The sequence below is a fragment of the Rhinoderma darwinii genome, chromosome 4 (genome assembly GCF_050947455.1).
Source record: "Rhinoderma darwinii isolate aRhiDar2 chromosome 4, aRhiDar2.hap1, whole genome shotgun sequence".
Classification (NCBI taxonomy): Eukaryota; Metazoa; Chordata; class Amphibia; order Anura; family Rhinodermatidae; genus Rhinoderma; species Rhinoderma darwinii.
Genome location: NC_134690.1, coordinates 32,195,422 through 32,211,733, shown reverse-complemented (window position 1 = coordinate 32,211,733; position 16,312 = coordinate 32,195,422). Strand labels below are relative to the sequence as shown.

The window sequence follows — 16,312 nt, the reverse complement described above, 5'->3', positions numbered from 1 at the left end:
GCCCGTTGGAACAGAACGCTATTTTTCCCATTGAAATCAAAGGGCAGATGTTTGGAGGCGCTCTGCTTCCGTTTTTTCGGCCGTTTACGGCCTGAAAAACGGCCAAAAATAAGCTGTGTGAACATACCCTCAGTCCTCTCAGGGTCCCAGCATTAGTTACTTTGGAGGAAGGAACGGGCCCCATTACATTGAAGGGTCCGTTCCTTTCTTCAAGTAACTAATGCTGGGGTCCTGATCCAAATGTTTAGTCTATGTTCACTCCCAGAAACAAAAACGGCTGTATAATGTGGAGCTGTTTTCAAGGAAAAACAGCCTCTGATTTTCAGCCGTTTTTAAAGCATCAAAGGTTTTTTTATGCGTTTTTTTGGAGCCCTTTTTGGAGCTCTTTTTCTATTAACACAATGAAAAACGGCTCCAAAAACGGCTCAAGAAGTGACATGCACTTCTTTTAATGGGCTGTTTTTTACGCGCCTTTTTATTTTTTTTAATTTGTTTTGAGGGTATGTTCACACGCACTAATTACGGACGTAATTGAAAGCAATGGGCAGACGTTTGTCTGTTCACACGAGGCGTAATTTACGCGCCGCTGTCAAATGACGGCGCGTAAATAGACGCCCGCGTCAAAGAAGTGACCTGTCACTTCTTTGGCCGTAATTGGAGCCGTTATTCATTGACTCCAATGAATAGCAGCGCCAATTACGTCCGTAATGGACGCGGCGTTCAAGCGCCTGCACATGCCGGTACGGCTGAAATTACGGTCATGTTTTCAGGCTGAAACATCCCCGTAATTTCAGCCGTTACGGACGCCCTCGTGTGAACATACCCTAAGAAAAATGCCCAGTCTGATCGAAATGCAGTTTTTCCCACTGAAATCAATGGGCAGATGTTTGGAGGCATTCAGCTTCCATTTTTTGATTGGTTGCTCCCAACCTCTGGAGGGTTTAAATAAAGCATTGATTGAAGATGTGTAAGCAGTGTCCTACAATGTTCATGAGAATGGAGCTGGTGATGTTGATGTGTCTGGCTGGCCAGTCTCTGCCAAAACCGGTAAGTCAAGATCCATCCACCTAAATTTCTTATCCTTACGACTTTGAGAGCTAGAACGTATGCGTTGCTTGCACACACTACGTTATTGTACATTGGTCCATGCTGGGACTGTAACTTAACTTTTTTCTTTAATGGCCACTTTTTTCTTCTTACAGATGCAAGGACCTGATGATCAGAGTAAGTTCTTAATCCTTTCAATATAATAATGTCAGTTGGCGTAGCTATAGTGGTCGCAGGGGTCGAAGTTGTGACTGGGCCCCTAAACCTGGGGTGCCTATAGGGCCTTCGTTGCCACACGTCGCGCTAGGGATTTAATTATGTGCCGTGACGCCAGCACTACCTGGTAGTGTTGGGTAGTTCATGAATGATCAGTTCAAACTGAACTGATCTTCAAAGTGAACTAACTCATTTAGTTCACATCCCTGGCAAAGATTACTTAATCAGGAACTAGTGATGGGAAATCTAGGCTCATTTTTGGGATTATTTCATTAGGATCTAGTTCATTCAAAAGATTAGTTCATTTAGGGCGGATTCACACAAACTTTTTTGATTTTCGTCCGTGCAGCCCGCGTGGTATTCACGCGGGTCGCACAGACCTATGCAAGTCTATGGGGCAGTGCAGACAGTCCGTGAGTTTTGCGCAGCGTGAGTCCGCTGCGTAAAACTCACAACATGTTCTATATTTAGGCGTTTTTCGTGCATCACGCACCCATTGATGTCAATGGGTGCGTGAAAATCACGCATGCCCCACGGAAGCACTTCCGTGGGACAAGCGTTATTCGCGCAACAGCTGTAAAAGAATGAATGTAAACAGAAAAACACCACGTGCTTTTCTGTTTACAAACATTCAAACGGAGTGTCATAATGATGGCGGCTGCACGAAAAGCATGCAGCCGCGCATCCATATGAACAGGACACACAGATCTGACACGTGCGCAAAACGCAGCATTTTGTGCGCGCGCATAACGCTCACGTTCGTCTGAATCCGCCCTTAGTTCATTGTGTCTTTAGCATGGGGACGCTGTTGAGAAGTGATTGGGGACATAGAAAATACATAGGGGAACGTTGGAACGTGTAACATTTCCTTTATATTTATGTGTATATATATATATATATATATATATATATATGTATGTATATATATATATATATATATATATATATACTCTCAAACTTTAAATTGAACAATAACTAAGGGCTAGTTCACACTGAGTTTTTTGATGCGGAAACCATGTTGTAATCCGCGCCAATAAACTGCCAAAATTTCCTCCCATTGATTTCAATGCGAGGCGGAGGCATTTTTTCCCAGGAACGGAATAAAATGCTTACGGGAAAAAAAAACCCTGTCATGCTCTTTCTTCCTACGTTTCCATCTCGGACCTCCCTTTAACATCAATGGGAGGCAGAGAAAGTGTTCGCTGCATCTTTTGCCGAGCCTGAAAAACTCGGCAAAAATCGTGGCAAGAAAGTGCAGGCGGCTCAAAAGCGCTTCCTCAAAAAACACCATCACGCTCACCTGTGGCACAATCGGCCGTTTACAGTGGTTGTTATGGCAGCTTGGGGGCCCAATAAAGGCCCCCAGGTCTGCCATGTTTATACTCCTTTGAAGCTCTGCCTCTGGCAGGACTTCAAAGGAGACTGTCAGAATCACAATATACTGCAATACATTAGTATTGCAGTATATCATAGTCCCCTAGGGGGACTAATAAAAAAAACAAAAAAAAACACGCTATGTTCACACGCAGAGTCAAACGTCTCAATACGGAGCTGTTTTCAAGAGCTCCTGATTTTCAGACGTTTTTGTGCCACTCGCGATTTTTGCTGCATTTTTCGCTGTTTTTGACAGCCGTTTTTGGAGCTTTTTTCAATAGTCTATGGAAAACTGCTCCAAAACTTCCCAAGAAGTGTCCTGCACTTTTGCGGCCGTTTTTTTTACGCGTAACAAAACGCCACGAAAAACGCTCCGTCGGAACAGAACGCTGTTTTTCCATTGAAATCAATGGGCAGATGGTTGGAGGCGTTCTGCTTCCAATTTTTCGGGCGTTTACGGCCGTGTGAATATACCTTAAGATAAAGATTTTGACAATGTTCCAAAAAAAATAATATACAATTGCCGCATCCGTAAAAGTCTGAACGATCACAATATAGTGTTATTTAACCCGCATGGTGAACGCCCTAAAAAAATAAAATGTGTATAATATATATATAATGCAAATTGTTGTTTTTTTGGTCACCTTAGCTCTCCAAAAAAAAGGAATACAAAGTGATCAAAACATCACATGTACCCCAAAATGATATTTGCGAAAACAACAGCTCGCTCCGCAAAACTTAAGCCCTCACATCGCTAAATTGATTGAAAAATAAAAAAAAGTTATGGCTTCCAGAATATGGCAACACAAAACATTTTTTTTTTTTTTTTTTTTTTAGCAAATTAGATTTATTTTTTTAAAAACAGTGCTAAAACATAAAACAAAACATACATTTGGGATCGCCATAATCGTATCAACCTGTAGAATAAGGTGAATGTGTTTTTTACTTCCTAATGGATGCCGTAAAAACAAAACCCCAACAAAATTGTGTAATCGCTGTTTTTTGCCCATTTCACCCCACAAATAATATTTTTTCAGATTCCCAGTACATTATAAGGTAAATAAATGGTAGTAGAAACAAGGGGAGGAATCCTCCAGCTCACCTGACACAGTATGGGTGTCGCTGTCTGCGCCCGGATCCTTTTCGTGTCGGTACACGTAGCAGAAGCAGAAAATAGGAGAAAGGTTGGATCCAGCGCTTGGGTAGAAGTAAAACGGAAGAAATTTCCAAGTTTAATGAAATGCTAATTAAAAGTCCATTATAGTATGGTCCTGGTCACTACAGCCAAGACTAAGGACGTCGCTACCGTCCGAAACGCGTAGGCTTTTACAGGATCATCCTCTCATTACCCACACACCAGGACCATACTATAATGGACTTTTAATTAGCATTTCATTAAACTTGGAAATTTCTTCCGTTTTACTTCTACCCAAGCGCTGGATCCAACCTTTCTCCTATTTTCTCGTAAATAAATGGTACCATGAAAAACTACATCTTGTCCCGCAAAAAAACAAGCCCTCATATGGCTATATAGACAATGAAATAGAAAAGTTATGGCTTTTGGAAGGCGGGGAGGAAAAAATTAAAATGTTAAATTGGCCTGGTCTTTAAGGGGTTAATGAACTAGTGAACAAATCATGGCAGTCTAGTTCAATAAAATGCATATGACACAATGAAGCAGCGCCACCTATGGTCGTTTACAGGTACTGACTCATGGTGAATATGTACGAGAGAGCTGAAAAGCAGTGCAGCACCTACCACAGAGCAGGGGGTACAGGAGCCCAGAGCAGGGGCACAGTAGCCAGTGTCAGCAGCAACACTGGACCTCTGAACTAACAAGATAGTGATTTGATCACAAAAACAGGTGACTTGCATGAACACACACACTTCCACAGAGACTCACACTATGGCTGTGTCTGGCAATACAATTTCAGAGGTTAGTTTCTCTTATTAGATTTGTATTTGCTGGGCTGTGTTGTGATTTTCCACTTTTTTTTTCCAGCATTAGGAGCTAAAAATCAAGTGGTAATGCGACAGTGAGGACTGAGGTGCTGCTGTGCTGATTCACTCACTGTCTGACTCCTCCCACACTCACCTTCTGGCTCCTCCCATACTCGTGCGTGCGTGCGTGCGCGTGCGTGTCACCTGTTTTTGTGATCTAATCACTATCTTGTTAGTCCAGAGGTCCAGTTTTGCTGCTGACACTGGCTACTGTGGTAGGTGCTGCACTGCTTTTCAGCTCTTTCGTACACATTTACCGTCAGTACCCATAAACTACAATAGGTGGCGCTGCTTCATTGTGTCATATGCATCTTAAAGAGGCTCTATCACCACATTATAAATGCCCTATCGTGTACATAACGTGATCGGAGCTGTAATGTAGATTACAGCAGTGTTTTTTTATTTAGAAAAACAATCTATTTTCCCCAAGTTATGAGCGATTTTAGCTTTATGCTAATGACTTTCTTAATAGACAACTGGGCGTGTTTTTAATTTTGACCATGTGGGCATCGTGGAGAGAAGTGTATGACGCTGACCAATCAGTGACCAATCAGCGTCATACACTTCTTTCCATTAATTTACTCTGCACATAGTGATCTAGCTAGATCACTATGTGCAGCCACATAGACACACATTAACGTTACTGAAGTGTCCTGACAGTAAATAGATATCACCTCCAACCAAGGCGCGATGCCTATTCACAATCCCGACACTTCGGTAACGTTGTGCGTGACTTACAGCACATCGTGATCACGTTGTGCTGTCATTTACAGTTGTAAGTCCCACACAAACGTTACCGAAGTGTCGGGATTGTGAATAGACATCGCGTCCTGGTTGGACGCGATGTTTATTTACAGTCAGGACACTACAGTAACGTTAACTCCTTAACGCCGAAGGACGGATATATCCGTCCTCAGCAGCTGCTAGTGCGCGCAGGAGGATGGATATATCCGTCCTGTGATGGCGCGGGTACTGTCACTGTACCCACGCGATCAGCCTGGCTCCTGCTGCAACTGCCGGAATTGAAGCGCGCTCCAATTCCAGCAGTTTAACCCATTAAATGCCGCTGTCAATAGTGACAGCGGCATCTAATGTGTTTGACAGAGGGAGGGAGCTCCCTCTGTCACCCGATCGGCGCCCCCGCAAACAAATCGCGGGTCGCCGTCGGGTTTCCATGACAGCCGGGGGCCTAACAAAAACCCCCCAGGTCTGTCTTCAGCAAATGCCTGTTAGGCGATGCCAGAGGCATGGCCTAATAGGTTGCCTGTCAGTTTTACACTGACAGACAATAATGCTTCGGAATACTAAGTATACCAAAGCATTATATATGCAATCAGCAGATCGCATAGTGAAGTCCCCTGGTGGGACTTAAAAAAAAAATATGTCAATCAGTTAAATAAAGTTTGTGAAAAAAAATTAATTAGTCAAAATCAAATAAAACTTATTTTTTTGCCCAAAAAGTGGTTTTATTTAGTAAGTGTCAAAACAAATAACACATACACATATATGGTATCCCCGCGATCGTAACAACTTGACCAATAAAATGAACACATTAATTAAACCACCGGATGAACGGCGTCCAAAAAAAACGCTAAAAACAACGGCAAAATTCTCTTTTCTCCCATTCCCCCCCATAAAAAAATAAAAGTTAATCTATGTACTATGTACCCCAAAATAGTACTAATGAAAACTACACATTGTCGCTCAAAAATCAAGCCCACATACAGCCACATCGACGGAAAAATAAAAAAATAACGCCTTTTGGAATGCGGCGATGCAAAAACAAGTAATTTTTTTCTAAAAGGGTTTTTATTGTGCAAACTTAGGAAAACATATAAAACCTTTGCATATTTGGTATCCCCGTAATCGTGCCAACCCATAGAATAAAGTTAACATGTTATTTACGCTGCATAGTAAGGGTATGTTCACACGCACTATTTACGGACGTAATTCGGGCGTTTTTGCCACGAATTACGTCCGAAAATAGCGCCTCAATAGCGCTGACAAACATCTGCCCATTGAAAGCAATGGGCAGACGTTTGTCTGTTCACACGAGGCGTATATTTACGTGCCGCTGTCAAATGACGGCGCGTAAATAGACGCCCGCGTCAAAGAAGTGACCTGTCACTTCTTTGGCCGTAATTGGAGCCATTATTCATTGACTCCAATGAAAAGCATTACGTCCGTAATGGATGCGGCGTTCAAGCGCCTGCACATGCCGTTACGGCTGAAATTACGGGGATGTTTTCGGGCGGAAACATCCCCGTAATTTCAGCCGTTACGGACGCTGTCGTGTGAACATACCCTAAACGGCGTAAATTTATAACATGAAAATTAATGCTGGAATAGCTGCTTATTTTCAATTCTCTCCTAAAATAGAGTTAATAAATATGTTATAAGCATCTAAAAATTGTACAATTACAAAATACAACTCGTCCTGCAAAAAACAAGCCCTTATACGGCTATGCCGACGGAATAAAAATAAAGTTACGACTCTTGAAATGCGACCGTGAACAAACAAAAAATAATCCTTGGTCAGTAACGTGCAAAATGGCCCGGTCATTAAGGGGTTAAGGTGGGTGTATGTGACTGCACATAGTGAACAACGCAGGATCACTATGTGCAGAGTAAGGGTATGTTCACACACACTATTTACGGACATAATTCGGGCGTTTTAGCCCCGAATTACGTCCAAAAATGCGCCTCAATAGCGTCGGCAAACATCTGCCCATTCATTTGAATGGGTCTCACGATGTTCTGTTCAGACGGTCATTTTTTTTACGCTCCGTTGTCAAAAGGCGGGGCGTAAAAAAGACGCCCGCGTCAAAGAAGTGTCATGTCACTTCTTCAGACGTAAATGGAGCCGTTTTCCATGGACTCCATGGAAAAACAGCTCCAGTTACGTCCGTAATGGACGCAGCAAAAAGCGCCTGCACATGCCGTTACGGCTGAAATGACGGGGCTGTTTTCTCCTGAAAACAGCCCCGTAATTTCAGACGTTACGGACGCTGTCGTGTGAGCATATCCTAAATGAATGGAAAAAAGTGTATGACGCTGATTGGTCACTGATTGGTTAGCGTCATACACTTCTCTTCACGACGCCCACTTGGTCAAAAGTAAAAACACGTCCAGTTGTCTATTAAGAAACTCATTAGCATAAAGCTAAAATCACTCATAACGTTGTGAAAATTGATCGTTTTTCTAAATAAAAACCACTGTTATCTACATTACAGCGCCGATCACATCATGTACAAGATAGGGAACTTATAATATGGTGACAGAGTCTCTTTAAAGAGGCTCTGTCACCAGTTTAATACTTCCCTATCTCCTACCTAATTTAATAAACTCTTTAATGCTGATAACTACTGTTTTTTCGTTTTTTGTTTTTAAAAACATTTATTATTGACAAAGTTCTGAATTATGAGATTTATGCACATTTTTTTCTTAACCCCTGAGGGTATGTGCACACACACTAATTACGTCCGTAATTGACGGACGTATTTCGGCCGCAAGTACCGGACCGAACACAGTGCAGGGAGCCGGGCTCCTAGCATCATAGTTATATACGACGCTAGGAGTCCCTGCCGCTCTGCAGGACAACTGTCTCGTACTGTAATCATGTTTTCAGTACGGGACAGTAGTTCCACGGAGAGGCAGGGACTCCTAGCATCGTACATATGTATGATGCTAGGAGCCCGGCTTCCTGCACTGAGTTCGGTCCACTACTTGCGGCCGAAATACGTCCGTAAATTACGGACGTAATTAGTGTGTGTGCACATACCCTTAAGGACGCAGCCTAGTTTGGGCCTTTAGGCTCAGAGCCCATTTTTCAAATCTGACATATTTCACTTTATGTGGTAATAACGTCGGAATGCTTAAACCTATCCAAGCGATTCTGAGATTGTTTTCTCGTGACACTTTGGGCTTCATGTTCGTGGTAAAATTTGGTCGATATATTCAGTCTTTATTTGTGAAAAATTGCAAAATTTAGAGAAAATTTACAAAAAATAGCATTTTTCAGAATTTAAATGCATCTGCTTGAAAAACAGACGGTTATACCACCCAAAATAGTTACTAGTTCACATTTCCCATATGTCTACTTAAGATTGGCATCGTTTTTTGAACATTATTTTATTTTTCTTGGACGTTGCAAGGCTTAGAACATAAACAGCAATTTCACATATTCTTAAGAAAATTTCAAAAGCCTTTTTTTGAAGGTACCGGTTCAGTTCTGAAGTGGATTTGAGGGGCCTATGTATTAGAAACCCCCATAAAACACCCCATTTTAAAAACTAGACCCCTCAAAGTATTCAAAACAGCATATAGAAAGTTTTTTAACCCTTCAGGCATTTCACAGGAATTAAAGCAAAGTGGAAATGAAATTTGCAAATTTCATTTTTTCTGCTGAATTTCAAATTTATTAAATTTTTTTCTGTAACACAGAAGGTTTTACCAGAGAAATACTACTAAATATGTATTGTCCAAATTCTGCAGTTTTTATAAATGTCCCACATGTGGCCCTACTGCGCTCGTGGACTAAAACACAAGCCCCAGAAGCAAAGAAGCAACTAGTGCATTTTAAGGCCTCTTTTTTTATTAGAATATATTTTAGGCAGCATGCCAGGTTTGAAGAGGTGTTGAGGTATCAAAACAATGGAAACCCACCAGAAGAGACCCCATTTTGGAAATTACACCCCTCAAGGAATTCATTTATGGTTTTTGTTATGATTTTGACGGCACAGTTTTTTCACAGCACCTATTTGAATTGGGCTGTGAAATGAAAAAAATGATATTTTTTCCAATAAGATGTAATTTTTGATCAAAATTTCTTATTTTCACAGGGAACAACATACCCCATTTTGTTGCCCAATTTGTCCTTAGTGCGGCAATACCCCATTTGTGGTGATAAACTGCTGTTTGGGCCCATGGGAGAGCTCAGAAGGAAAGGAGCGCTATGTGTTTGTTGGAGTCCAGATTTTGCTGGATTGGTTTTCGGGTGCCATGTCGCATTTGCAGAGCCCCAGAGGTATCAAAGCAATGGAAACCCACCAGAAGTGACCCCATTTTGGAAACTACACCCCCTCAAGGAATTCATTTATGGTTTTTGTTATCACTTTGACCACACAGTTTTTTCACAGCACCTATTTGAATTGGGCTGTGAAATGAAAAAAAAGATATTTTTTCCAATAAGATGTAATTTTTGATCAAAATTTCTTATTTTCACAGGGAACAACATACCCCATTTTGTTGCCCAATTTGTCCTTAGTGCGGCAATACCCCATTTGTGGTGATAAACTGCCGTTTGGGCCCATGGGAGGGCTCAGAAGGAAAGGACCACCATTTGGCCTACTGGAGTTTTTCTGGTGCTAAGTCATGTATGCAGAAGCCCCTGAGGTACCAGTAGAGTTGAAACCCCCGAGAAGTGACCCCATTTTAAAAACTACACCTCTTAAGACATTCATCTAGAGGTGTAGTGAGCATTTTGACCCCACAGGTACTGTGTAAAAGATAATGCGCAGCAGATGGTGCAGAGTGAGATTTGCAATTTTATATATATATATATATGGCATGTCAGTGTCCGATATAGGGTGCCCAGCATGCGCCACCGGAGATATACACCCCTTAAATTGTAATGTGGGTTCTCCTGGGTACGGCAATACCCTACATGTGGCTGTTATCAGCTGCCTGGGCACACAGCAGGGCTCAGAAGGGAAAGATGAGGGGGGTAAGCTGTGCGGAGTGCATCAGGGTAAATTAAAAATCAAGGGATGTATGATACATTTTAAAACAATCTTTTATACAGAGCCCTGGTTTTTCGGGACACGTGTCACATTGGTATATTGTGTTCTTCCTTATCCCCCTCTTATAGCAGACTCTGCACCTCTTTTGACTCTTTCCCTTTCCACCGGTTTGGGGAACTTCTCTTGGAAAGTGTTGCCCTGGTACGATGCGTGTGGCCTCGCTTCCAGAAGTACTGGGTGCCCCCCCTTCCTGGTCCCTAAAGATTAGATCTTGAAATTCCAGGAAAATTCCCCTCTGGCCTGCACATCGACGTAGCACGTACGCATTGTACAAAGCCATCTGTATGATGTGCCCGGCCAGCTTCTTATACCACACCGCATGGCGCTGTAGGGCTTCAGGACTTGATTTGACAAGTCCTTCCCTCCCATGTACCTATTGTAGTCCAGGATGCAGTCTGGTTTGGGGGTGGCCTTTCCTTCATATATCCTAAACCTGTAGGTATACCCTGATGCACTCTCGCACAGCTTATACATCTTCATGCCATACCTTGCCCTCTTACCCGGCAGGTACTGGCGGAATTGAACCCTCGCTTTAAAATGTACCAGGGACTCATCAATAGAAATACACTTCTCGGGGGTGTATGCTTGGGAAAACCGGGCACTGAAACGGTCTAATAGGGGTCTCCGTTTATACAAACGGTCAAAATGGGGTCATCTCGGGGTGGGCACGGCTCATTATCAGTATAATGTGAGAAGCGAAGTATTGCCTCATTTATTTATTTTTTCAGGTTCCAGTTCAGTTCTGAAGTTGCTTCGAGGGGCCCATATATTAGAAACCCCCATCAAACACCCCATTTTAGAACCTAGACCCCTCAAAGTATTCACAACAGCATTTAGAAAAGTTTATGAACCCTTTAGGTGTTTCACAGAAATTTAGAGCAAAGTAGAGGTGACATTTACTTTTTTTTTTTTTGTCAGAAAATCCTCTTTATACCATTTTTTTATAACACAAAAGGATTTATCAGAGAAACGCAACTTAATACGTATTACCCAGATTCTGTGGTTTAGAGAAATATCCCACATGTGGCCCTCGGGCGGTAATGGACTGAAGCTCCGGCCTCCGAAGCAAAAGAACACCTAGTGGATTTTGAGCCCTCTTTTTTATTTGGCACCATGTCCGGTTTGAAGAGGTCTTGTGGTGCCAAAACAGTGGAAAACCCCCAAAAGTGACCCCAATTTGGAAACTAGACCCCTTGAGGAATCCATTGTAGTTTTCTTGTGGTGCATGCGACTTTTTGATCAGTCTTTATTCTATTTTTAGGTGGCGTGGTGACTAAAAAACCGCAATTCTACTATTGGTTTTTTGTTCTATTTTTTTCACAGCCTTCACCGTGCGCTATAAATGACACATTCACTTTATTCTGCGGGGCGATACGATTACGGCGATACCAGATGTTCATAGTTTTTATATGTCTTATGGCGTTTGCACAATAAAATACGTTTTGTAAACAATCATTCACTTTTTGTGTTGCCTTATTCTAAGAGCCAGAACGTTTTTATTTTTCCTTCAAAAAAGCCGTGCGAGGACTTATTTTTTGCGTAACGAACTGCAGTTTCGATCAGTACCATTTTTCGGTACATGCGACTTTTTGATCTCTTTTTATTCCATTTTTTGGGAGGTGAAGTGACCAAACAATTGTGATTGTGGTGCGGTTTATTAATTATTTTTTTTACGGCGTTCACCGCACGGGATAAATAACGAAATAATTTTGTAGTTCAGGCCGTTACGGACGCGGCGATACCAATTATGTATAGTTTATTTGTTTATTTATTTATTTTAATAATAAAGACTGACAAGGGAAAAGGGGGGATTTTTACTTTTATTACTTTTAAAACTTTTATTTTCTTATTTTTACACAACTTTTTTTAACTTTTTTTTTACTTTTTTACTTTGTCCCATTAGGGGACTTGAGGGCAGGAGGTCCTGATCGCTATTCTAATACACTGCACTACATACGTAGTGCAGTGTATTAGAACTGTCAGCTACTCACTGACAGCAAGCATAGTGGGTCCTGACTCTGTCAGGACCCACTAGGCTTCCGTCTATGACATAGCCGGACGCCATTTTTTGGTGTCCGGTTGCCATAGTCACCATCGCCGGCCGCTATCGTGTAGCAGGCCGGCGATGGCGGATTAACCCCTAAGAAGCCGCGATCGCTATTGAACGCGGCTTCTGAGGGGTTAAATCTGCGGGGACCACCGCGATCGGTCCCGGCACATTGAGCAGTGATAGTCTGCTGTCGGAAACAGCAGCTATCACAGCTCATGCACGCGCCCCGCGCGAACGGCGCCGTGTTTACTCCATGACATACTATTATGTCATGGAGCGCGAACGATGCACTTACCATGACATAATAGTATGTCCTGGAGCGTTAAGGGGTTAATGACAACTTGGCGGTATTTTTTTTTGTTTCACCAAGTGGGCGTTGCAAAGAAAAGTGTATGACGCTGACCAATCAGCGTCATACACTTTTCTTCATTCATGTCCAGCTTTATTCACAGCACAGCGTGATCTCGCGAGATTACGCTGTGGCGCCACTTACTCCCGTAGGTCCTTCACCGGAGTGACGGGAGAATGACCAGACATCGCCTACAGCCGTGCCAGGACTGCTGCATCGTTCGTTCCCTGTGAGAATATTTTTAAAAGTAGGGCAAGTAGTTACAAAGAGAAGAAACCGACTACATCTAAAGTGGGACAAATCCTGTTTTTGAACCATAATCTGAACCTTCAGGCCCTGTGTATTTTGCAGGCAGAAAAAATCTGCCTCAAAATTCCTATAGAAATGTTGAGGCACATTTTGACCTGCCTGCACTTTCTTGCTGCGTTTTTCGGCCGTAGCCATTGAGCGTGAAAAATAGCTTTCTCTGCCTCCCGTTGATGTCAAAGGGAGGTCAGAGACGGAAACGTTGGAAGAAAGACCATGACGCTTTTTTGTCCAGCAAGTATTTTTTCTTCGCTTGCCGGAAAAAAACTCCTCCGTCTCCCATTGCAATCAATGGGAGTCAATTTTGCCAGGTTTTTGGTGGATTCTGACATGGTTTCTGCGTCAAAAACAGCGCCAAAAAGCTCAGTGTGAACTAGCCCTTAGTTATTGTTCAATTTAAAGTTTGTTATGAGAGTGTGTGTGTATATATAATGTGTGTGTGTGTATAGGAAATGTTACACGTTCTAAGGTTCCCCTATGTATTTTCTATGTTTCCAGTCACTTCTCAACAGTGTCCCAGAGCTAAAGACACAATGAACTACTCTTTTGAATGAACTAGATCCTAATGAACTAATACCAAAAATTAACTCTTTCCCATCACTCCTACCTGGTAATGGGCAGGGCTCCTTAGACGTCACGGTCACATGGTACACCCAGTGTACCATGTGACCGTGATGGGCTTTCCAGCCAGTGTGTAAGAGCCGGTGCGGAAGATCCTGGTGAGCTGCAGAGGGTAATGTATATGTGTTGTATTGTTCTGTCTGTAAAGAGAGGAGAGGGGGGGGGGTTTAAATTGCAGGCCCCCGCTCCTCTCTCCACTGCAAACACAGACAGCACTTAAATTACAAACTGTGGGTCGCGACCCGAAGTCCTCCAGAACGTTGCAAGCCACTCACCTGAGATCCCGGGTCCAAATGTATCTGCATCCTCAGGATGCAGATACAGTTGAATTTAATCCTGGAGCAAGAAGCTGACGATTCCTTGCTCCAGCATTCACTGTGCTGTGAGCCATGAGCGATTTAGTAACGTAATCGCGCCAGTCTGCGCCGAGTCACTCATATCACAGACTAAAGGAGGAGAAGGATCTCCTTCACGCATCGTGGGAACGGGGATAGGTAAGTAATTTTATTATTTTTCTATTAGGCACATATGGGGGCATTATACTGTATGGGGAGCTGATATGGGGGCATTATACTGTGGGGGGCAGCTATGGGGGTTTTATACTGTGTGGGGGCAGCTATGGGGGTTTTATACTGTGTGGGGGCAGCTTATGGGGGGCTTTATACTGTGTGGCAGCAGCTATAGGGGAATTATACTGTATGGGGGGCATTATACGGTGTGGGGGCAGCTATGGGGGGAATAATACTGTATGGGGCAGCTATGGGGGACATTATACCGTGTGGGGGGCCAGATATGGGGGGCATTATACTGTATAAGGGCATTTATGGGGGACATTATACTGTGTGGGGGCAGCTATGGGGGGTAGTATATTGTTGGGCAGCTATGGGGGGCATTATACGGTGTGGGGCCAGCTGTGTGGGGCAACTATGGGGGACATTATACTATGTGTGGGGCAACTATGGGGGACATTATACTGTGTGGGGCAGCTATGGGGACATTATACTGTGTGGGGAAGCTATGGGGGACATTCTACTGTGTGGGGCAGCTATGGGGGGACATTATACTGTGTGGGGCAGCTATGGGGGACATTATACTGTGTGGGGCAGCTATGGGGGCATCATACTGTATTGGGGCAGCTATGGGGGCATTATCCTGTGTGGGGCAGCTATGGGGGGATGTTCTACTGTGTGGGGCAGCTATGAGGGCATTAAACTGTATGGGGGCAGCTATGGGGGGGCATTATACTGTGTACTGATATTATGATCTATTAAGGGTAGGCAATAAGTTTTTCAGTCACAGAAACCCCCTTTAATGTCATTCTGTGGCTTCGCCAGAAATATCTGAGTTGGGAATACCTCTTTAAATGTGAATTATCATATTAGACGTTAATCCTATTATTGTTATTAATATTATGATAATGCACTTATAGGATTAAAATATATTCCCCTGATAAGATTTTGGTCCTGCCATTGGGCAAGGCGGCTGGGAACAGGCACACGCAGGGGTCTGGTGTTGTTGGGTAGGAGGGCCCAATATGAATTCTTGCACCAGAGCCCATAAGACTTTAGCTACGCCCCTGTCAGTATATAGTAGTACCACATGGTCTTATTATAGAACATACAGATGTACTGTGTTCATAGTAATGACTCCTTGTCGTCACATATTTTATCATATTTTTATATCTTATCTCCACAGATCACGATGGTACTGATCAGGGAATCACTATATTTGAAATTATTGAGACTGCAAACAAAGGTAAATCTTTTCTTACAGATTGCAAAAAGTGGGTTTTTGGTGTATGATGATATATGGGCAGCTCTAGGTGTACCTTTTTGGGCTCCTGAATTATTTAGCTAGTTATTGATGTATTGATAGAGTACATTGGTATTAAATGTTTTTTTTTTCATCAAGACAAACACTTTTTCAAAAAGTCTGGCGATCGGGGAGAAATGTAGCTGCTCATAATTTTGTTCAGCAGCGGCCACTGCAGGTGAAATATAGTATTACATGTCGGCCATTCATGAATGAAAAGCATGGACGGATTGTGTCAGCCAGAGTGAGAAATAATATTTGTTAACATCATCATGTCGCATAAGAGAGATCCCAAGCAGTGGAATGCCCTCTATGGTGTATTTATGTCATTGTAGGGCATATGGCCAGGGGTTGTCAAACTGACCAAAGATATTAGATAACTGCCCAATGGAAGGCGACATGTGAAAGCAAGTAAAATTGTAGGATCAGACTACAGAGGGTTTGTTTTGAGTCTGTAACCATGGTGACACATGGTGTATAGGAGCTGCATACACAAGTAGATTTTTATTTATTTTTTTAAATCAGTTCAAGTTATTCAACAAATAACAGCAGCATTACAGGTCATCATACATTATTAAATGCATGAAACTTATTACATCTGAGACCCAGCATGTATTTCCAACGTAACAAATACAACCGTACCCAACTTCCCCCTCCCCTTTCCCCCCACAACCCCTCAGCCCTCCATATGTCAAATGCTTTTCAGTAGGTTATCACGCGCGACTGGCTATTCCA

The 16,312-nt window shown here is 42.8% G+C and overlaps 1 protein-coding gene across 1 annotated transcript in view; it reads left to right on the top strand.

Moving 5' to 3' along the window:
- The first annotated feature begins 963 nt into the window (after window positions 1-963).
- The window catches only part of LOC142760378 (hatching enzyme 1.2-like), a 52,979-nt gene continuing 37,630 nt past the window's right edge, over window positions 964-16,312 (top strand). The window contains exons 1-3 of the mRNA XM_075863562.1: window positions 964-1,047; window positions 1,203-1,224; window positions 15,461-15,520. Of these exons, the coding sequence (XP_075719677.1) occupies window positions 964-1,047; window positions 1,203-1,224; window positions 15,461-15,520 (166 nt within the window). The remainder of the gene's footprint in view (window positions 1,048-1,202; window positions 1,225-15,460; window positions 15,521-16,312) is intronic.